Raw genomic sequence first — 24671 nt, 5'->3', positions numbered from 1 at the left:
ATAAAAACGATGTAGGGGCACCTGGGTGGTGCAGTCGATTAAGTATATGACTCTTGGTTTTGGCTCAGGTCATGATCTCAGGGTCGTGAGATTGAGCCCTTTGTTGGGCTCCTCGCTGAGCACGGGGTCTGCTTGAGATTTTCCATCTCCCTCTGCCCCTCCCACTCGCATGCACACCACTTGCATGCACATCCGCTCTCTCTCAAATCTTTAAAAACAACATTTTCAACTGCAGCTAACATTTATTTAGTACTGACTGTTAATCAGGCCCTCTTGTAAACCATTTGTATGGATTATTTATTCTGCACAATACTTTGGAGACGCATACACTCTTTGCATGAGGCATCTACTATACCTTACACAGATGAGGCCACAGAACTTCAGCTTTACTAAGTCACTTGCTCGAAGCCCCATAGCTGGAAACAGGGAGCAATAGAAGCCCAATAAATGTTTAATCAATTGTTTTAAGTCCCTCTCCTGGATTACAATGACAATGGTAAGGCCCTGAACAAAGCCTGTAAATTGAAACCAAGGTATGCCCTCCCTAGACCTTTCACTCCAAGCAGTTATTTATTGCCTGTCTTCATTTCAGCAACGGTACATTTTCATAGGAGAAAATCCCAAAAATACAGATGAACACAGAAAAAAAAGTCCCCATAATCCCACTGCCTGCTGTCTTGTTAATAACTGGTGTATTTCCCTCAGGCTCTTTTAGGTGTAGGTTTTTGTTTTTGTTTTTTTTTAGCCTGATTGAGCTCAGACAGCGTATGCAATTTACTGCTTTTCTCAGGATTCTATCATGAGCATTTCCCATGTCATTATGAACTCTTTATAAACATCCCCTTAATGACTGATGCAGCCTTATACAAGTGAATCAGCCAGTATTTAAAAAGTGAGAACCTACCAGTACATTAATTTCACCTGTGAAAGATAAGCTAGGAGAAAAGAGCCAGGAGTTTAGAGACCCCCACCCCCATCCTACCACCATAGCTATGCTGTCTCTGAGAATAAGAGTAAAAAATACCGACAATATGCTAGCTGCTTCCTGTGGCTCATGTGAAGCCAGAACAAGATGACATCCACCGAAGCACTTTTTATAACATACTCAGTAAAGCAAGTGTCTGCTCTGGATAACCAGTTTTTGATTTTTTTTTAAACTGATTCTTTCAGAATGCAGAGGTGGGCTCAAATCTAATCAAACTGGCATCTACAACAGCAAGAGCCCTGAAGGAAAAGGATGACCAAGTCTACTGCCAGCCGGAGTTGCTTTATGAAGGTAAAATGCATCCTCTTTCTATGCATAAGGGAAAGGAGAGAAAATGAGTGAGAAAAATCGGAGAGGGTGACAAACATGAGAGACTCCTAACTCTGGGAAATGAACAAGGGGTAGTGGAAGGGGAGGTGGGCAGGGGGTTGGGGTGACTGGGTGACGGGCACTGAGGGGGGCACTTGATGGGATGAGCACTGGGTGATATGCTATATGCTGGCAAATCGAACTCCAATAAAAGAATATACAAAAATAAAAAAATATAGTAGATGCTTAGGGAAGAGGCAGGCTTTTGTGAATTCCTGAGGCCTCTCTGTACCTCCTTCTGATGCAGAGGAGCTGCATACAGACAAGGAACAAACAGGAAGGCTCTTGAGGTGCCCCAGTGGAAAGCATTTGGGGACAGTTCTCTTTCATATATCTTCAAACACCTCCCAGAAAGGCACTCAGCCAGAGGGTGGCCAGGGGTGGGGGTGGTCATTGGATCGGGTGACTTTCATGGCTGGCCTCTATAAACACTCTGATTTATTGAATGCTCACTTACTGAACAGGGAAAGTGTGTTTGCATTTCTACTTCTACACTTTCAGAATATCCTACAGAATAGAAGCCATCAGCCCCATTTTATGGAGGAGGAGATGGCTTGGAAAGGTATGCCCCCCACAGAATGTAAACCCCTCTAATAAAAGTTGCACCCATGAGAGCAGGGCTTCTCAACCTGGGCACACCTGATATTTGGGGTTTGGGTCATGCTTTGTGCCGGGGGTCATCCTGGGCACTGTAGGATATTGACCAGCATCCCTGGCCTTGATCCACCAGATGCCTGTAGCACCGACACCCTGAATTGGAACAGCCAAAAACCTGTCCAGACATTGCCAGTGTCTGGTGGGGGCACCATCACCCTGATGGAGAACCACTGCCCTAGAATATAAGCCTGTGAGGCAGGGACCATGTTTCTGTGCTCGGTGTTATCACCAGTATGTGACAGAAGTATGGCTTAGAGGGGTCTCTGCTCAACACAGGTGTGGAATGAATGGGCTGTACAGGACACTCAGCCAGAGGGTGGCCAGGCGTGGCTCTGCTTTGCTCCCCATGTTGGCTGCCCCATGCCAGGTTCAGGCATCTGGAAGGACACCATCCTAGAGACTTTGTGGGACAACCCCAGATTTGCGCATAAGAACCACTGCTATACAACAGAATCTGTGGAACCCCAGGCACTGGGAGTCTTTACAAGTGAATATATAGATCTTGGCCTCAGTTCTTAAGGGATCAACTTGCATCCCCACTCACCTGGCACATTGTGTGGGTAGATGGAAGCTTAAAACATTATGGTCTTTTTTGTATCTGAGGAGAGACTTCTTGCTTATTGTGGCAGTCTTGGGCAGTGCTGAAAAGCATGGCAATAGGTAAATCCCTCGGAATTCCTCCACCCATGGCAACTCTTTGGAAATACGCATCATCTTTCTGTAGTGTACGGGTTGCTTGGCATGTGTCAGGCCCTCTTCTAGAGCTTCCCAGACCTCACCCCGACAGTCTCACCCTGTTATCTTTGGACATTAGATGAGTTTGCTCCAAGGGCCTGGCCCATAGTGAGAGTCCAGCACAAGGTAAAAGTTGTGGGAGAACTTCTCTGGGAGGCAGGTGTCAGCATGTGTCATTTTTGTTTCAGAGCTGAGGACAGCAAAGCTGAAGATAATACCATAACTTTCCCAAAGACAGGGAGCAGAGCCAGGATCTGAAGGCATGTCTCTTAGACTCAAAAACCCTTAACCTCTGCATTTATAGTTTTACAAAATGTGTACGTACCATACCATCTTGAATATTCTGAAATGGCTTCTTCCACTTAATGAATATAGCCTGGGAATTTCCCCATTTCCTGAAGATTCTTCAAGAGCATGGTTTCAGTAGCCTCACAAAATTCGCAGGGATGAATTTTACTATTTTACTTAACCAAGTACCTGAGGCTGGTCATTTACAGGGTAGAGGTAAAGGGGAGGAGGGTGGTCTCCAGACCAGGTTTGAGGCCCAGGAGCACCATGCGAAGTCTCAGACCTACTCTGGAGCCAATTGTGGGCACCTTTTTCTGATTTCAGTATATGGGTGGTCCTTCCTGCTCATGGTCACTGTGACCTGTCTTCTTGGAACTTTCATGAATATTTGTCTGTGGGACTGGACATCTTCTACCTCAATAGGCCATTTCCAGGATCCTGGGTGGCTCAGCGGTTTAGCATCTGCCTTTAGCTCAGGGCGTGATCCTGGAGTCCCAGGATCGAGTCCAATATCGGGCTCCCTGCATGGGGCCTGCTTCTCCCTCTGCCTGTGTCTCTGCCTCTCTCTCTCTCTCTCTCTCTCTCTCTCTGTCTCTCATGAATAAATAAATAAAATCTTAAAAAAAAAAAATAGGCCATTCCCCTGCACTTCCCTTGATCCTAATCACTACTCATGCCTTGCATCCGTTTTAGGAGGCCTCTGTGTGGCAGATTTTCCATGCCTGCTTCCTCTTTTCTTGGACATTTTCATCAGCAGTTGGCTCTAACTGCCTGAAATATTCCATAAGAGCGGGGGAAGGGGAGTGATTTTCATTTTAGCACTCAGAAATTTAATCTGACAAGACAGGCATATATGTATACATGCACATGGACAAAATTTTAAGGTATTTTTTTATTACAAAAGTAATAGGCATAACAAAAATTTATCATAATTTGTACAGAGTACAATATAAATCATAAACTACAAGGAAATTATTATCCTAGCAATTTTCTCTACATTTATAACATAGTAGAGATAATTCTGTAACTAGCCTTTTATACTTTGTCTTATGGACACTTTCCCGTGTTATTAAATTTCTTCGTAAACATTAGTTTTACTTAGGTTATTATATTAATTCCCCAGATTTATTTATTCCCCATGGACACCCCTTTCCACAGCTTTAGAAGTTTTTTTCCACACCCTCATACATGTGCATGCATACATGAGTACTTTTTTTTAAAAGAGCTTTAAAAAAATTGCAGTAGCCTCTGATTTTAATCATGCAATTCTTTTTGATTTCTATCTTGGATAATTAAAGATGCTTATACACAAAAAACTAGGTCTATCTTTCCTTGCTCCTGAACCTTCTAATAGAGCCAGGGTAATTATCAGAGGTTCCCTCCCCCTGCCCTGTTACCAACCTTGATCTAATCCAGGGCCTGAAGCCAGTTCAGGGATCCTGGATTGGGAGTGGTTTTTGTGGACAGGATGCCCAACATAGCATGAAGGGTGGATGCTCCCAGTCCTCAGTGACGGGGGCTTCATCAGCGGTGTCATTCTCTCCAGGTTTAGAGCTGCCTCGGATCAATTATGCTCACAATGGGAAGCGATACCGCTATGTCTTTGCTGCTGAAGTTCAGTGGAGTCCCATCCCAACCAAGGTACCGATCCCTATGTGACTTGGGCTGGTGCTCCCTACAATGACTGTGTCTGCCTGCAAAGCTGAACCCTAGGTTCTCAGACTGGGTGACCTTGAACAGAAAAGGGAGGTCCCTTTGGAGCATATCAGAGAGTGAAGTCCAGTTGGGACAGTATACAATGGAAGCAATGACGAGTCATCCAAGAGAGGCAGCCATACCTGATGGACAGAAGCTCAGCAAAGAAGTCACAGCTGTAGTTTATCCACTGATTTCTTTATTCAATACATTTTATTGAGCACCGACCATGTGCTACAACATGGCAGCAGTGAGGCTAGGAAGTGAACAGAGTGATCCCAGTCCCTGCCTGAAGGAACTCACCCTTTCAAGCAGAGGGCTGAAACTTAAAGCATTTATTTTGTTACTTGTTACCATTTGTTGGACACTTACTGTATCCCAGGGACTATGCTGAGTATACAGACATCACTTGTCTTTAATGTTTTCATTTTTAATAATAAATGGAATATCTTTTCTCAAAAATGCAAGCAGTGCAGAAATGTACAAAGCAAAAACTTAAGGTTCACACACACACATAAATACAGGCACACACACACACACCCAAGCCACTCCCCACTAATCTCACATCCTAAGGGGAAACAGGTCTATTAAGGATTAAGAGAAATCCAGGGACTTGCACTTTTAAAACAACAAAAGGATAGTATTACACTTTAAATGTTTGCATCGAATACATTAGTTTATGTAACACATGTAAAAATTGCAACGTAGCTCCAAATACTAGATAAATTCAGGATTTTTATTTTTAAAACTTCAGTATGTAGTGTCAGTTATGTGGGGGGGCGGGATGGGCAGGAGGACCTTTGCTTAAAGATGGAGGAGGAAGAAGCTAGCTGCTTTCATTTCTGCCGCTGATCCTAAGTAGATGTCACTTGGAGTCTACACTGGAGGGGCTTAATCCTCTCTTTGTGGGCATTGATGTCATCTGTTCCCAGGGAATGAGCCTGCTTTCCAACAGGTCACTCATGTGTCTCTCCTCTTTGGATGTATAGATACTGAAATATGATGTACTCACAAAGTCATCCTTAAAATGGGGACAGGAACACTGCTGGCCAGCAGAACCCCTGTTTGTACCCACACCGGGTGCCAAGGACGAGGATGATGGTAAGACTCCAGGAAAGGGAGCCTGCCTGCTGTGCTCTACTTGCAATCACCCCTCAAACAGAGACATCATTTGGGGGGCAGTGACCTCCCTCCACGACCCCCACAGCACATAGCTGGTGGAACCAGGCTTTGAAACCCAGGTCTGTCCGAGTCCAAAGCTGTGAGGTTAAGGAGTCCCTCAAAGCACCCTCACTTCTGACACCAACTACAAGTTGAGCAGCCCCAAGACCACCCTGGGTTTCGACAGAGGGATGCACAGAACACACTAAAAACTACTGTTACTCATGGTTACAGTTTATCGAGTGAAAGGATGCAGATTGAAAGAAAAGATGCTCATGGGACAGAATCCAGGAGAATTGTGTGCATGAAGTATCTGGTTGTCCCTGGAGGTCATGGCCCACCCCAACTCCTTCAACAATATCCATGCGGTATCACCAACCAAGGAAGCTCCTCCAAGCCAGGAAGGCAGAGCTTTTTATTTTTTTTTTTATTTTTTTTTTAAATTTTTTTTTAATTTATTATTTATGATAGTCACAGAGAGAGAGAGAGAGAGAGAGAGAGAGAGAGAGGCAGAGACACAGGCAGAGGGAGAAGCAGGCTCCATGCACCGGGAGCCTGATGTGGGATTCGATCCTGGGTCTCCAGGATCGCGCCCTGGGCCAAAGGCAAGCGCTAAACCGCTGCGCCACCCAGGGATCCCAAGGCAGAGCTTTTTAGGGGCTTGGTCATGTAGACATGGTTGGTTGGCCATGTGGCTGACCTTCAGCCTTCAGCCTCTCTGGAGGTCAAACTGACATCTAAATCACTTTGTGAGGACAGATTATCAGGCTGGCCCCAGGTAAATAAAGACACTCTTCTGAGGGAGGACAGTATAGGGGCTTAGAGGTCACTTTCCAGGAGCAAAGCTCAGACCTCCCTTTGGGAGACATTAAATTATTCATTACACAAAAGCCCAGTTCCTTTCCACTTTAAAATTCATTGCAATGGCTGGGAGAGAATTCTTAACTATCTCTAAGCATGTGTCTTCTGCATGGAGCACCTGTAAATGCATATACTCCTGGGGATGCTAAGGAGGGCAACTAGAACCATGGGTGGGGCTGCCCCACTGAGCTTGCCAGCTGCTTCCCTCAGTGAGGAGTGGTTTTCTGCCTGGGTCCTGTCTACCTACTGGCCATGTGTGGCGTGGTATGGCACACCAAGCGGGGGACCCCACGTTACTGTCACCTCAGAGGTAGGGGATGGGGGGAAGCACCTCCTGCTGAAGCTGGCCTCCCACTGGGCTGGACCAGGGCTTCCCCTACATTCTCTTGTGGGCAGGGAGTAGCAATGTCTTCACCAAAGGAGAGGCTGAGGGAATGATGTCACTTACAAGGCCACACACACTGTGCCTACAGAGTTAGGATTTTAATCTAAGCCAATCATCCTGAGACCCAGGAGGCCTTGGGAGGAAGTTTATGGGCATTTATTTCATTTAATCCTATATAGAGTGAGTCCTTAGAATACATAAACACGCACGTGCGCGCGCGCACACACACACACACACATCCATTTTATAGAGGGGAGGGCTGAAGCTACTAGCGTGCTGCATGTGCATAAAGTGAGTTGGGCTCATTCAAATGCCATTGAGTGCAGCCAGTCTGAGTTTAGTTAAGTGCCATATATTAGCCTAAATACAGCATCTAAACTGATTCTCTATAATCAGACTTTCTAAATAATAGCCAAATAACCATTCTCCAACATATGCAATACTTACCAAAAAGCTTTCATTGTTCCCCATACAAGAGATTCTCTCCGTAACCCTGTGGGAGTAGGGAGGATAATCCCTACTCTGCAGATGAATGGACTAAGGTTGGGAGAGGCAGAGGGACTGGCCCTGGCAGGGCTGGAACCAAGTCTTCTGATTCCTAGTTCCCTGGCCTCTCCCTTCTCACACAGAATCTCAAATTTGTTTTCCTTTTATTTTGATTCTATACTTAAAGAGGACAGGGAGACATAGCTGAGAGACTTAGCCCTCCAGCTAAAGGAAGTTCAAGTGTGCATGTGCACTTTTACAAGGTGTCTCTCTTTGTTTCCCCAAAGGGATTATCTTATCAGCCATCGTCTCTACTGATCCCCAAAAGCTGCCTTTTCTACTTATTCTGGATGCCAAAAGTTTTACAGAATTAGCCCGTGCATCTATTGATGTAGAGATGCACCTGGATCTCCATGGGCTATTCATCCCGGACACAGACTGCAACACCGGGAAGCAGGCCCCTTCCCAGGAAGAGCGGGACAGGGCTCTGGACTGCCACGCGGCCCCACAGATCTGACTGGGCTGGGGCCTGGGCCCCTCCCCAGGAAGAAGGACTCCAGGGTTGCTTCTTCTCTGGGTGAAGGGGACATCCTTCATTTCGTTTTGCACTTATTCTTTCTGTGGTTGCTTTGAGACGAAGGTATGGAAATAGTGTGCTTGTCAGTATCTTTTCTTTCAACTTATTTTGGCCATAAAAACCTTGTTTAAAAAGTGGATCAAATATTTATTGATTAGCTCAAGCACTTCTAAGAAAGCCTTTTTCCTTTATTATAATAACAATGACCAGAAATTGTATTAAGTCATATAATCATCCTTCTTAGAATAAGCAACCACTGACTTGTCAAAGAAGAGACAAGTAAGTATTTTTCGCTGCTCCGTCCTGCCACCCCTTCTTTCCCTCTTTCCAGGAGACTAGATTGTGCATCTGAGAGTCCTAGCTTTCTCCACCGAGCCCTGTTAGTAAATTATGTGGCCAGGAAGGCAGAGTGCTTTGTGGTCATTCCATGCAAGGCATGGCATGATATAAAATAATAAAAACTTTAAAATCTGTTCCAACCTTATTTAATTTTTACGTGGCTTCTTTCCTCTGAAGTTCTTCTAAGACAATAAAATAGAGCTGGACAGTTTGTAGCCAGCTAGATGCCCCATTGTACAACCACTGGGACAGCAATGGTGTGTGCATTCCCCTTTGCAGGAGGGGGTTAAGGGGCTGGACACTCACTCCTAGCCATGGCTAGGGGGCTAGAATCTAGGATCAAGGCCCAGGGCTGGCATGAGGAGTTCTTGCCTAATGGTGAGAACTAGGGCAGTGAGCCATGCTAGTATCTGTATGGGAAAGTAGGTTCTGCAAGCTGAATGTGCTGCCAGGATGGACCAAGTGTTTGCACAGAGGTGAAAGCAGGTTGGTGGTGGGGATGGCAGAAGTGGGGAATAAGCCACGAAGGGTCTCACATGAGCACTGGGAGCTCCATGGATAGTTGAGTCCCACCTTTAGTCTAATGGGTGCCTGGTTTAGAGACCCAAAGGCAGACTGGATAATTCCAACATGCCCATGTCACAGGGTCAGGGGAGCTGGGAGTCCACCCTTATTCTGCATCTGCCTCCTACCCTAAGTCTGGATTTCCTTCGGTCACCAGTAGGGATCCAATGACATGTCTTGAGGACATGGAATAACCCAGAAGGGGTAGACCTCTGAGTGTGGTCTTGGCTTTTAACCTGTGGCTACCACGAAGCCACACTTAGCTCCCACTCAAATGTAGGCTCCATCAGGTCTGGGAGCTGGGTTTTTTTTTGGGGGGGGGGTGTTTTTGGACATTTTTATTGGAATAATTATAGATCCATGTACAGTTCTAAGAAATAATACAAAAGAGATCCTGCATGGACTTTACCCAGTTTTCCCAATAGTAGCATTATAGTACACTATTGCAACCAAGAAGATACTGACATTGATTCAACCCACAGATCTTTTTCACATCTCCACAGTTTTACTTGTACTCATTGGTGTGTGTGTTTAGCTCTATGTGATTTTATCATGTGTAAGTTCTTGTATCCACCCTCATAGTCAAGATACTGAATAGCATGTCAACACAAGGATTCCGTATGGTGCTTTTTTACCACAATACCAACTTTCTCCCACCATGAACCACCCCTCACCCCATCCCTAAGTCCTGGCAACCACCATTTCTAAAATGTTGCCATTTCAAAATTTTTCTATAAATGGAATCACCAGTATTAGCTTTCGGGGGTTGACTTTTCATAGCAGAACTGCTTGGAGATTCATCCATGTTGTTCTGTGTTGAGTGTTTTTGTTCACTACTGTATCTTCAGTACCTAGAACACCACCTGGTGCATAACAGGCTCTCAATATTCGCTTAGTGAATGCACGAGTGAATTCCTTCAATAAACAGATTGTTGGTTGATAATGTACCACCAAGAAATGGGTATTTCCTAGTGATCTCCTGGGAAGATAAGGAAGACCGTTCACATGGAATCCAGTGACAGCACCCAAGAGTCCCCAAGCAGATTCCTCTCCCTGCCATCCATGATCCCTCCCCGTTCTCTTTCCCTATTGGTTCCTCAAATCCTTTCTCCCATCCCAGCATTTCCATTTCACTGTTGGCTTATAGATCCCACGCCTCTGACCCCCGGCGATGGCAGAATGAAGAGCATCTTGCTCCCTCTGGGTGTCCCAGCACCTCCAGCCTTCATGAGATCAATTGGAAGGAAATGTCAGCTATGGTGGCCTAAGGAAAACATGATTAAGGTCTGCATGCAGATAGTAGGAGTGGAAAAGAGGCGACAAATGTGACACCTACTCATTACTCTACTTCAGGTATTTGAGAAGAGGGTGGAATCGAACACTTCCCCACCCCCATTCTACTCAACTGCAATTGCCAAACAGTATCCAGACCTACTCACGAAAAAGGGTGCAGTTCTGCAAGGAAGAAAAATATGTCTGTGGTTTGTTTACCGTGTTTAAGATGACAGGTGAGATACCAGACTGATGAGGAAGGCTGGCACACCAAATCTTTCTTTCTCAGTCTCAAAAACACCAAAGGTCGATGACAATACCTGATTTATCTTGATCCTTAACTCTGTCGTGTCTCATTACACATAGGCCAGGGTAATCAGCCCAAAATGCCATGGGAGCTAAGACGCATGTGCCTGTCTTGAAGGCACGAGACCTCTGTCTTACCCTCTCTGAGTCTTCCTTGTTATGCTTCATGTGGGTGTGACATGTGACCAGGAAGTGCGACGGGAACAATCAATCACACAGACCTGTTTATTGCTTTCATAAATCCACAGCATTTCACAAGTGCTCTGAGATGTGTCAGGTACTTGGTAAGCCCTCAAACGTCTGCTCACCCACTTTTTCCTTCAGAGGTTTTTCTAATTTGATTCCAATTCAGGAATAAGCTGGATGTATACTTGGGACAGATCAACTTAGGAAACATCTCAGTGCTTTCGAGCTACATCTGCATTACTGGTTCACATTTGTTTCCTCCCAACCAAAGTCACGGAGCTGACTCCATTGAGAACGTTGCTGGTCCAGGTTAAGTCCAAACACCTTTGATCACTTCTTAAGTTGTTTAAAGACTGTTTGGGCGGTTTTAAAATGGCCAACAGAAGTCTTACCCATGGCAAATCAGGACATGCAGTCAGAAGAGTCATTACCATCTTCCTCATCACCCAACAGGGATGAGACCTGTGGCTTCTACCTCAACTTCCTTCTAGAAGTTTGGATCAGCCACCAGGTGCAGACACAGACACATACACACACCTGACTGCACCAGCTGCTGGGCCACGTCAGGAAAGAGTCCCTTGAGGTCAAGCACCAGCGTCTTGGAGGCTTGTCCAGCCTTCTTGGACAAGGTGAGCAGAGAGAGATGTGAAAGCACTGTGTTTGGGCAGGGTGGGGATGAGCCAGTCTTCTTTCCTTTTGGTGATCAGGAAAGGCTTCCCTGGAGGAGTGCATCTTCAGGCGCTGCCTCAGTGTGTGGATGGAGCCCCTGACAAGTGCTGGTCCTTGCAGGCTGATAGTGTAGCTCAGGAAAAGGATTTGGGGACAGGTGTGGGTTGACTGAACAAAGCAGATGGAGAGTGACTTCCCCAAGAAAGAGCAGTTGAAAGAGTGAGAGAATTAGGTTATTTTTTTGTCTGATTATAAAAATCATATATATTCATCAAATACCTGGTTACATTAAAAAAGAAATGGGAAAGACACCCATAATCCTACTATCAAGAGAAAACTCCTGAAATCATTCTGGTGGGTTTTTTTTTTTTCAGTTTAAGATATTTTTGTGCACAGCTTAGAGTAGCAATTGGTAAGCTACCCACCAGTAACCTACCCCAGTTTATAACTTGCTTCTCTCACTGAACGTACGATACAGGTATTTTCTCAAAGTACTGAATTCTTCTAATGGGAGCACATCATTTCATCTTTGGGACATGGCATGATGTATACTATCCTACCACTGGATATTTAGGTTGCTTCCAATTTTTTACTATTATAAATAATGCCAGATTAGTAACTTTGCACACACATTTCTAGAGCTTACCCTTCGCCCCCGCTCTATTCAACTGCTTATTATTGCAATTTTCTTTGACTAGATCCCCAACGTGGTATTTCTGAGCCAAAGAGTAGAAAAACAACATTTGAGGTGTTCTTTGAAAGACCTAAGGTTTTGGTTGATTCAGAGGAAACTGAGAAGCCTTTATAGAATCCAAGAGGCTCACAGGGTCAAATCGGCTATAGGTCATAGAAAAGGGGGGTACTTGGTAATATAGCTTTCATCCAAATCCTCCCTTTCTCCTCTTCTCTATTCCATCTCCTCCATATCTTTCCACTCTGTGCAGATGCTCCCACTTTTCCAGGTCTATATTCACTTCACTCATTCATTCATCCATTCAGTGATTACCAAAATTGTGTTGGCATTTAATGCTGAGGTGTCCCAGCTGTCCTCAGGGAACATATGGCACAGTGAAGGACACATCACCAGGGAAACACCCAACACAATTCGGGGAAATGGTGGTAAGAAAAAGGAACACCTCAGGGGGTGCCCAATGCTGCCCTGAAAACCTGGGATAGCTCATACGGGAAGGATGGCAGTAGGGAACCAGGGGAAATGGGTGATCTGGATAAAGAAACAGTCCTGTGCTGAGGCTTGGAATCAGGAGAGAAGTTGTCAAATTTAAAAAACTTGAACCATGGGGTATAAACTGCACAGAGAAGACAGGTTTGGGCCAGATCCCCAATTTATCTGTAAGAAATGGAACTGGCACTATCTAAACAGAAATCTCCAGTGGCCTCTTCGAGGACAATCAAAGACTGATAGTCATTCTTCTATTTATTTTTTAAAAATATTTTATGGATTTATTTAGAAAGAGAGAGAGAAAGAGGGAGCAGGCATGGGGGTGGGGGCAGAGGCAAAGAGAGAGAATCTCCAGCAGACTCCTCAGCACAGAGCCTGACACAGGGCTCAGTCTCACAAACTGAAATCATGACCCTAAGCCAAAATGAAGAGTTGGATGCTTAACCATCTGAGCCACCCAGGTGCCCTGATAGTCATTCTTCATAATAATACTTTTTTGAGATCAAACTCACATACCATGAAATTTGTTCATATACATTTAAATAAAAATTTTAAAATTCACTCATAAAATACACAATTAAGTGGTTTTTGTATATTCAGTGCTGTGTAACAAACACCATGGTCTAATTTTAGAACATTGTCATCACCCCAGAAAGAAACCCTGTCTGCATTAGCAGTCTCTCCACCTTCTGTGTCCCCACCCCAATTCAAGACAACTCAAATCTGCTTTCTGTCTCTGTGGATTTGTCTGCTGTGGACATTTCATATAAATTGAATCACACAAGGTATGGAGTTTTTGTGACTGCTTTCACTTAGCATGTTTTCAAGGTTTGTTTATGCTGTTGCATAAATCAACACTTCATTCTTTTTGTGGCCAAATAATATTCCATTGTATGAATAGCCCACATTTTGTCTATCCATTCATCAGGTGATAGACATCTGGGCTGTTTCCTCTCTTTGGCTATTGTGAATAATGCTGCTATGAACATTATGTGGACATATGTTTTCATTCCTCTTACATATATTCCTAGGAGTGAAATTGCTGTGTCATATAACTGTGTGTTTAACATTTTGAGGAACTGCCTAGCAGCTTTTCAAAGTGGCTGCACCATTTTACATTCCACCAGACATATATGAGAGTTTCCATCTGTCCACATCCTTCCTAACATGTTATTGTCTGCTGTTTTTATTTTAGCTGTCCTCGATACAATGAAGTGGTATCTTGTGGTTTTGATTTGCATTTTCCTAATAACTAATGATGTTGAATATCCTTCCATATGCTTCCATACTGGCCATGTGTATGTCTTCTTTGGAGAAATACCTACTCAAGTCTTTTGCCATTTTTTTTTTTTTGCCATTTTTTTAAAAAATAGGCTCCATGCCCATTGTGGAGCCTGACAGGGGCTTGAACTCACAACCCTGAGATCCAAGACCTGAGCTGAGATCAAGAGTTGAACCCTTAACCAACTGAGCCACCCATGCACCATTCTCTTGACATTTTTAAACTGGGGTATTAAATTGAACACCAATAAAAATTAATTAAAAAAAATAAACTGGGGTATTTGTCTTTTTATTGTTCATTTGTAAGAGTTCTTTATATATTATGGATGTAAATCTCTTATCAAATATATGATTTGTAATATTTTTTCCCATTTTGTGGGTAGTCTTTATTTTCTTGATGGTGCCTTGAAGTACAAAAGTTTTAAAATTTTGATGAAGTCCAATTTATGTAATTTTTAAAATTTCTTCTCTGGCAAATGGACTCCAGAGTCCAAATTCTTAACCACTACTTTTATTGCCTGAATTTTACTCACTTTTCCACGTTCAGGATTTAGTACAGTGCCTGGGACAAAGTGGATAGATTATTTAACTTCTTTATGCTTCTCTTTCCTCATCCATGGAATGAGGATAGTAACAGAATGTAGCTCACAGGGCTACAGTGAGGATTAAATAAATCAGTGTTCTTAAAGTCCTTAGGAGATGTGCCTGCCACTTACCACCATCTGAGTTAGCTGAGGTTATGTGGGCAATTCAAGCAGCGGCTGCTACTCATAAACTCTTGAATGAAGGATGATTTTCCTCTCTCTGAGCAAGGCCTTCCTCCTGCTGTGGTGAAAGAACAAAGGGTCAGCCTCCCAGGCACCAGAGTGTTCCAGTCCACCCTGCTGGCCAGTGGCATCAGAAATGACATAAGCAGATTGTTGGCATGGCCCAAATAGCCACTGAACAACAAACTGTCTAATTGGGCATGGGCAGAACACAATTACGATGGTTAGAGAGCAGGGTCTCTGAGTTACTTGGTTTCAGTTCAAACAGCCATCTCCTGGGGTTGATGTGACAACTAATTGGGGATACTACATACCAAGGGCACAAGCCAGTCAGGCACAGGTTCAGTGGTCAAGAACGGGGAGTGTACACAGCAGGGATTTTTATCGGTTTGGTTCATCACTATATCCTTGTCTGAAATAACATTGGATTGTTTTCTATATAGCTGCTGGAAGAAATCACCACAACCATGATGATGTAAGCAACACAGATTTATTCTTACAGTTCTGGAGGTCAGAAGTCCAAAATGAGTCTTACAGGAATAAAATCAAGGTGCAGAAGGGCAGCTTCCTTCTGGAGACTGCAAAGGAGAGTCTGTTTCCTTGCCTCTTCCAGCTTTCTCATCCCCTGGCTTGGGATCTCACACCACCTCCTCCTTCGTCCCCTGCTTCAGTGTCCCATCACGTTCCTCCATCTGCAGTCAAAATCTCCTCCTACCTCCCTCTTCTTAGGATACTTACAGTTACATTTAGAGCACACCAGATAACACAGGATACCCTTCCTATCTAAAATCCTTAACTTTATGACATCTGCAAAGTTCCTTTGCCATCTAGGTGATATTCACAGATTCCAAGGATTAGGACCTGGATATCTTTGGAGACTATTATCCAGCTACCCCAAGCACCTAGCTCCTAATGTATTCAGTAAATACCTGCTGCATGAATGCACAAATGCTAGACATTGAACAGTGCCACCAGCATCACCTGGCTCGGCCCCTCCAGGAATGACCACAGTAGCACACATGGCCTCCTCGACTTCAGAACCTGCTCAATTCTCCCCTTCAGTGTGGATTTCCTGACCCCAACTTAACACTGTAACTCTTTAACTCCGTCATCACACACACTCCTGATCCCTTTATCCCTTTTAACTTCATTTTCCCCAAAGCACTTTTGGCCTTCTAGCACACTGTAAAATTTACGTGTTTATTATAGTTCATGGTATTTGTCCATCTTCCTCAATGGAATAGAAACTCAATGATTACTTTCAGGGCAAGGACTTTTCTGTTTTCATCTCCTATGTCTCCTAGAGGCCTAGAGCAGTCCTGGGCACATAGCCAGTGCTCAGTACATGAGTGTTGAATGAATATATGACCTGCATGGCCTCACCAAGTTTCTGTCAGCTGTGAATCTAGTTCTTTATCTTCTGTGGTTGATCGTGGCTTTCATAACAATGAAGGCATTGCCTGTGGTGAGGCCAATCGATTCTAGGCAACCTATGTATTATCCTATTCATGGTCTCCACCCCGTTCCATTAGCACACTGGCAATTTTGATCTCTAAAATACATATAACCTCAATTCTTATCTCTACCAAGACTTGCAAAAGTCTGGGAGGGCAATGGATGGTTTGGCTTTAGATATTTACTGAAGGGCAAACTTTTGAGAATTCAGATGATACAGAGATGGGAAGGTAAGTGGTCCCTGGCTGAAGTTGCTGGGATTTGTTGAGTTATACTGTTTCTAACTAGTCTTCCTGGAGATAATGAGTTTGTGTTTCTGTAGTTGGTCAAGCTTAAGAGGCTGGCTGTAGAGAGGTCCTGAGCACCTGAGGGGGCATGGTGGAGGGGCTTCAGGGTGTCCATGAGCTTCCTGCAACTGCATATGAACTCTTGTGTAAATGTATGTTCTTAAGGAGAGTAGAGTCTATTGCTTGAATCAGCTTCTCCATAGGAAAAGAGGAGAACTTTGGGCCCCAGCCATGAGGATTCTGTGATTCTGTGACTCATGACAAATAGCCCAAATTAACAGGCTACACACAGCTCCGGGAGGAAAGGCATGCCCCCTTCTAACCACCCCTACCCCCTAATAAGTCCCCAAGCTATTGTATTACAGATGCTGAACCAAGCACTGGTTCAAATCTCAAGTTAAAAAAAAAAAAAAAAAAAAAAAAAAAACAAATCTCAAGTTAGCCAGTCTCAATTTTTGCAAGGCTCTGGGCATTTCTTAAGGCCCCACTTCTTCTTACAAGTAGAATTGGGATTGCTCTACTTTCTTTGATTTTTATGAGTATGAAAATTCTTTGAGGGTACAAATGCTGTAGAATCACAAAGTATTGATGATAAAGAAAATATGTACTTTCTTTTTGCTACGAGGCAAAAAACTGACTTGTTTTCTATGCCTGCCTGCCTGCCATCCATCCATCCCATAAATCTCTGCTTCCTCACAACATGCATAAAAGCTACCACGTATGTGACAGAATCTTTTTAAAAATCTCGAATAAACCGAGGTTCAGAAAGCTCAGGTTACTCAAAATCTAGAAAGTGATAGAGCAGAGCCCAATTAAAAGCCTAATTCTGACTGCTGCAATGGCAGTGCTCACCATCATCAACCATCGAAATACTCCTGAAGGCAGAAGAGAGGGGAGCTAGCTCCCAGAAGGAAGGCGGGAGGACAAATCTACCAAAGATAGCACCTTGAAATGTGGCTCAGTGGTTGAGCATCTGCCTTCAGCTTAGGTCCTGATCCTGGGATCCGGGATTGAGTCCCGCATTGGGCTCCTTGAGGGGAGCCTGCTTTTCCCTCTGCCTAGTCTCTCATGAATAAATAAATAAAATCTTAAAAAAAAATCTGTGTTTTACCTTAAAATGCATGCATATGTTATATAGTGCATTCCATATTATGCCCATGCTTGTTTAAACATCAAAGAATTTCTCAGAAATCTTTAAATACAAATAATGCTCTGGGAAGGGGGTTTACCCCCATGTAGCTCTGCTACAATCTGCATCCCAAACTGCATTTTCCATGTCAGATGTTTGCTGTTTATTTTCAAGACTTATCTCCTGCATTGGACTAGAAGTTCCTGGAGGGCAAGAGCTGAATCTGATTCCTCCTTTCTCCCTCCTGAGGCCTAGTCCAGCATGCAGCATGAAAAAGCACAGAGATACTGAATTTGGCAAATATTTATTGCAAGCCTGCCTAACCAAGTTCAGGTACCATGGAGATTCAGTCGGATATGATGTGATCACTGCTCTCAAGACATTTACAATTGAGCTGGAAAGGCCGGGCTTCCAGAATCTGCCAGGAAAAGATCTTCCCAAGACTCTTGGCACAACATTTTAAAACCTTGGGACTGTACTGTAGCAATAGAAGAAATGGTAGGTAATTAAACACCAAACAAAAAGTGTCATTAAATAGGACAAATTTTGTGAAAAGTGACAACCTGTTTCTCTGGAAAGACAGCATTGTGTCAATTAGAGAGCACACCTTGCTGTCGCAAAGTACAAATTATTGATGACGAAACGAGTGTTTCCCAAGAGGGAAAAGTTGAAAGCAGTCACCTACTCTAGATGCTATTTTGCCAGAAGAGTCTCAGTCTCTGATGGCTTGGCCTTTGAGGGCCACATTCACTTCAGTAGCACAAATAAATCCATGTCCCTTTCTGACAAGCACGGGTAGGTTCTAGGTTTATTAGATTGAATTCTGTTCATCAGATATTTACTGAGTTCTGTTAGTGCCCGCCATGCAATGAGAAGCAAAGGTACATGATGGAGGGCTCTTGGCAATAAAACAGAGTCAAAATCCTGGCTCCTCCATGAATCAGCTGAGGGAATGTGGATCAGAGTTTTTAGCTCTCTGAGCCTTGGTTTTTTTAAACCACAGCATGGAGAACCTAATACTTATCTTGCAGGTCGTTGTTAAGGTTAGTTTGGGTGATGGGCAAAAAGCTCTCCACACAGGGGACTGCACTGACGACTCCACGGATGGGCACAAGAAGTGGGAATTGTGGAAAAATTAAGGAAGTGATGTCTAATTTCAAGAAACCTCGCATCTAGTGAAAAGACCAGTATGTTAGCAGACAAATGCCATTAGTGTGATGGGTGTGACTATTTTTCAAGTGAACATTTGCTGAGCACTTACTATGGGCCAGGTACTGTGTTTAACATTGTAGCTGGATAAGTGTATTTATTGTGCAGGAACCACAGTTGTTCCCCATGGGGAATGTAAGGCTCAGAGGCACTTTAAGGAACATGCCCAGGGGCACAGAGCTGGAAAGTGGTAAGAAGCAGGGTTTAAACCCAGCAATCTGACTCCAGAGGGAGATTTCAAGGCGAGAGAGAGAGAGAGAGAGAGAGAGAGAGAGAGAGAGAGAGAAACCAGGGGAGGCTTCACAGAGGTGATACTTCAGGCACCAGTCATAGGAAAAGGAGCCCAGGAAGGAGGAAAAGGCAGATGCAAACAGCTGGTGGGAAGTACAGCTTGTTCTATTTGGGAATTCAGGTGGGTGTGCGTAAGAGTTTGGGATGAGGATGGTGGGGATCTAGAAGATGAAGAGGGGGCGGATGGGAAGGATACCTCAATACCAGGCATAGGGACTTGGACTTTTACCTGAAGGAAAGGCAGAACCAATGAAGGATGAGAAAGACGGGGTCATGGCATGTGGGGAATGCACCTGTCTACTAGGTTCAGAGAGGAAATGACTCTGGGTGGTCTATTAGAATAATCAGGTCATATCACATTTTTTTTTAAAGATTTTATTTATTCATGAGAGACACAGAAAGAGGCAGAGACATAGGCAGAGGGAGAAGCAGGCTCCATGCAGGGAACCCGATGCGAGACTTGATCCCGGGACTCCACGATCACGCCATGGGCCGAAGGCAGACACTCAACCACTGAGCCACCCGGGTGTCCCCATATCACATTTTCTAACTAAATTACTATTTTCTAGATATTATGTGTGTGCAAGTCTCCCCTCTCCCCTACTGGCCAGTAAGTTCCTTAAATGTTGACTCTAACTGCTTTTCTTCTCCCATAAGGGTCAGGCAAATCTAGGTACTTGAAGAATCAGATGAATGAGTGATTACAAGCATGAACAAATAAATGAATCTCTGAAGAACTGAGTTGTGAGCTGGATTTAAGAAAATGCATGTAAGCTGAGGTGATGGATCATGGACCTAAATGTGAAAGGGAAACAGAAGCTTCTAGAAGAAACCTTAGGAAAATAGCATTGTGGTCACAAAGATTTTCAAACAGAACATGAAAAGCACTAGCCATAAAAGGAAAGAGTGATAAACTCAACTTCATTACAATTAAGAATGTCTGTTCATCAAAGATACTATTTAGAGAGTGAAAGCCAAGCCACAGAGAGGGTGAAAAAATGTATGTTCCCACATATACGTTAAAGAACTCCTAAATATCACTTTGAAGAACTAATTTTAAAAATGAGAAACAACTCAAACAAGCACTTAAATATATGTATTTAATATATATACACATGGACTTAATAAATATATACACATGCATACATATAGACATATATTAAAATACATACATATGTACATATACCACCACACACCCACCAGAATGGGTATAATTAAAAGACCAACACCACCAATTACAGAGGGATGCAAAGCAACTGGAATTCTCATGCATGATGGGTGAGAGTATAATTTGGTACAACCACTCTGGAAAACTGTCTGGCAGTATTTGCTAAAGCTGAACCTATGCCTGCCCTATGACCCAGCAATTCAACTCCTTGGCACATTGACACAAGAAAAAAGTGCCAATAGGCCACCCAAAGAGTTGTTCATAACAGCGCTTCTGTTATAGCCCCAAACTGAAACAATCCAAACATCCATCAACAGGAAAATGGATAAACATATAGTGGCCCAGTCATACACTGGCTCCTCCATGAATCACATTTACAAAAAAAAAAAGAAAATATATATATATTTATATAAAACATACAATAAACTATATATATATATATATATATATATACATATATATTGCTATAAACAACAAAATAGAAGAATTTCAAAAGACACTGTGAGTGAAACATGCTGGACACAAAGGTCCAAGAACAGGAAAAACCAATCAGTGACAGAAGTCAGACAGCGGGTTCCTCTGGGAGGTGTTGCCTGGACATGGGTCTATGGGAGCCTCTGGGTTGCTGGAAATGTCCTTTATCTTGATCTGGCTGGTGATTCCACAGGCCTGCTCATATGGACCAATTCACTGGGCTGTATGCTTAAGATTAGTGCACTCTACCGTATGTTATACCTCAATAAAAATGGTTTGATAATAAATATACGACAGTGCTAGTTTCAAAACTTGCTGGAGAAGAGGTCGGACATATTTCAGAAAACGTAAAAATGAATTTAAATGTTAAAACAATAAAAGGACTAGAATGGGGTGTTTTAAGAGCTGGAGCAGGAAAAGGGAGTGTTAGAGGATATGAGAAGACCAGCTGTGCCCACCTAGAGCCCAGCATCAGGGAGAAAGCCCAGGGAGGTTGTCAACCCAGATCCACAGAGGACCTGGTGGGTGGGGCCCTGACTGCACAGGGAAAGAGACTAGATTTTGGTGTGGAAGTCAACTAGAAGCTAATTCCTCGGGTGCCTAGGGGGCTCAGTTGAGCATCTGACTCGTGATTTCCGCTCAGGTCATGATCTCAGGGTCATGGGATCTAGCCCCATACTGGGCTCCACCCGGAATGTGCTTACTTGGGATTCTTTCTCTCCCTCTCCCTCTGCCTTCTGCCCACCCACACTCTAAGTAAATAAATCAAATCTTTAAAAAAGAGAGAAAAGAAGCTAATCATTCCTGAGATGGGCAAGGATGCAACTGAAAACCACGATTAGGATGGAGGCGGCAGCGACAACCAACCTAACACTTAGCATTTACTGAGCACTGACCACAAGCCAGGCCCTGTTGTCACCACTTCACTGGAGTCCTTTCCTTTAATCCTCCTGACCGCTCTGTGAAGTTACTCTGGCTATGCCAAGTTACAGACTGCAGTAACTTCCCCAGGGTTGCCAAGGGTCGCAGAAAGAGGGCAGGCAGGTATGAAATCCAATGAATTAAAGGAATTCAGATGACATGAGACATTTGAACAGGTCTGAGGAACAGATGGATTACTTACACAATGCAAATTCTGCAGGATACACGAGTTCATTGTACACTCAGCAGTGTATTGACCAGAATCCTAGGAAAAGAGCAGAAACTGAGTATTTTTTATGTTTTCAGGTATTTAAACATATAATACCTAAACTACATTTAAAGGGTACGATGTGCAAAAGGGTGTGGCTTGAAGGGGGAAGGTAAGGTTCTTGCACGGAACTTGGTTTGAAAGCAGTTATTAGGATACCCTACACCCAGAGCTGTTATACTGTGACCTCCTAAGATCTGGGAAGTTTCATTTTGCGTCCTTTGGGTCACTCTTGATAATTCATCTTCCTCTACGTTGGCAATGTCAGGTCAGACAGCAAGGGATGAAAAGGTTCAAGGAGGTTGCCCTGCCTTCCCCCCAGCTTCCTTCTTTACATTTCTTTCTTTTGATAAGTGTATATTTATTACACACATAATATATTCCATGCATCATTTTAGAGGCTGAGGATACAGTGATGAATAAAATAGGAAGCTCCTACCAGGCCTCATGAAACCCATATGATAGTCAGAGGAAACATACAATAAACGAACATACAATAAACTAAACATATATAACTATAGTGATCAAATGCAGTGAGGAAGAATGAAGTTAGCTAAATGGAGGGCTTTCGGAGGAGTTGATGTTTAAGCTCTGATCTAAGTAGAATGAAAGACAAGCTATGAGAACACGAGGAAGGAGACGTCCAGGCCCAGAAATCAGCCAGCGCAAAGGCCCTGAGGTGGGCATACATGAGGCTTGGTTGAAAAGCAAAAAGAACCATCCTGGTTAGTGCACACTGAGGGAGAGGACAGTGGGAGGAAATGAGGTCGCAGAGGAAATAAAGTTCACATAGGGCTTCATAAGCCACAGGGAAGTCATTAGAAGGTTTTGCATTGGGAAGCAACTTGATCTGATTAGCTTATAGGGAGAAAGAACTCATAAGGGGGCAAGAGAAAAAGCAAGGAGACCAACTGGGAGGCCATTGCTAGAGTCTAGGTAGGGGGCATTGATTAGTGGCTCTATCAGGGTGGTACTCCCAGAGGCTGTAAGATGAGGCTGGATTCAGGAGACTGTCTGCAGGAAGAACTGCAAGGTTTGCTGGTAAGAAGGGTGTGAGAGAAAGAGGTCAAGGATGTCCCTAATGTCCTCCAGTCCTTCAGTCCATCAATGAACGATGCTTCCACTGATTTGGGGAATGATTAGGTTTAAGGGGTAAACCACGAGTTGAATTTCTGACATGTTAGTTGCAGATGGCTGTTAGATACTCACTTGGAGTTGTTAGCAAGCTCTTGCTTGGTGTTCAGTGAGGGAATTGTAGAAAACATCTGACAGACATCTTACGGACAGAAAAAAATCTCAGTTCTCCCTAGTTACTAACACTTACTCGGCAAATACTTCTTGAGTACCTACGGTGTGTTAGGTACTGTACTGGGTGCTGGGGAGTACAGCGTGCATTTGGTCAGAAACAGTCACTATCTTCATTACAACTTAATTAGTTCACTGGTTTCTGAGACACTTCTCTGAATATTATGTAAATATATGAAATCAACTCTCAAAAGTTATAAATACTCAGATGCTCTCTGACTCAGCAATTTGGAAGAGCTTAGATTTTCCGAAAGAAAGGAGCTATATATAGATTTGGACAAATGACAGATTTACCCATAAAATATGCGAAGACCGCCTTAAAATGAATCAGAAGAGACTGTCTCAACCAAATTAATGTTTACAAAGAGTCAACCTAGTGTAATGGAAAAGCTTACAGGGCTGGAAGGCAGAAGCTCCGGGCCTGTGTGTTCTGTTTCAACGAGATCATATGTATGACCTTGACTGAGTCCTTGACTCATCTTGCATCAGTTTTCTCTTCAATAAATTGAATCTGAGAGTCAATGTTTTCTAAAAAGCCTCCAAACTATTAAGTTCTTTCTTTGCATTATTTCTCTTGCAGGACTCTCATTCTTCTTTCCAACATTTATTAAAAAACAAAACCCTAAACTCCAAGGTGATTCTTCTCTTCTATGAGGGCTCATTTTTCAAAACAAAATAAAGCTGTTTTTTTCCTTGTTTGCAACTGGAAAATTTTTTTGACTGTAAAAATGATCTATGATCACAAAAGCACAGAGGGTAGGACGTCTCTACAATGATACCACTGAGGTAATTATGTCTGTTTTCACCATCATTGTATCTGCAACGTGTCATATGGCAGATGCTGAATAATATTTGTTGAATGAATGACCATTTCTAATATCTTGTGAACATCCTTTTTAGTCTTCAGACCAGAAAAGGAGAAGGAGAAGAAAAAGAAGGAGGAGGAGAAGAAAATCCTTTCTCTGGGGCGTTGTTTAGCCACTAGAGTCACCAGAGACTGAAACGGTTGGGAGCCTACTGGATCTCAAATTACTGGTTTCACAACAGCTGAGATCTGAAATCTATGTCATGTAGGGAAACAATAACATCAAATACACCATTCTGATGGCTGTAAACAATATCAAGGGTGGCTCAGTTTGAGCAACAACAAGAAAGGCTACAAAACAGTCCAAGGTCTGACCAGGAGTGGCTCCTGCAGCTGATGGGAGGAGGGCAGGCTCTGCCCCACAGATCCTTCCTCCCACACTCGGCCCTCTTCCTTCCTTCCCTACAGCAGCAGGATGAGTTTTCTTGGGGCACCTGAGCTGACCTCAGCACTTTATTGCAAACCTAGCATCTTTTTGATTGTTAACTCCCCTCTCAGGAAACCAAGATGATTTTCAGATTACCTCTGGAAATGAA

At 43.5% G+C, this 24671-nt stretch overlaps 1 protein-coding gene across 1 annotated transcript in view; it reads left to right on the top strand.

Annotated features, from left to right (window-relative positions):
* BCO1 (beta-carotene oxygenase 1) overlaps positions 1 to 8683 on the top strand; it is a 38857-nt gene extending 30174 nt beyond the window's left edge. The window contains exons 8-11 of the mRNA XM_041770052.1: positions 1171 to 1276; positions 4581 to 4675; positions 5719 to 5830; positions 7910 to 8683. Of these exons, the coding sequence (XP_041625986.1) occupies positions 1171 to 1276; positions 4581 to 4675; positions 5719 to 5830; positions 7910 to 8139 (543 nt within the window). The 3' untranslated portion in view covers positions 8140 to 8683. The remainder of the gene's footprint in view (positions 1 to 1170; positions 1277 to 4580; positions 4676 to 5718; positions 5831 to 7909) is intronic.
* The last annotated feature ends 15988 nt before the right edge of the window (positions 8684 to 24671 follow it).

The sequence above is a fragment of the Vulpes lagopus genome, chromosome 10 (assembly GCF_018345385.1).
Source record: "Vulpes lagopus strain Blue_001 chromosome 10, ASM1834538v1, whole genome shotgun sequence".
Taxonomy (NCBI): Eukaryota; Metazoa; Chordata; class Mammalia; order Carnivora; family Canidae; genus Vulpes; species Vulpes lagopus.
This window is presented reverse-complemented; position numbering and strand designations above follow the sequence as displayed.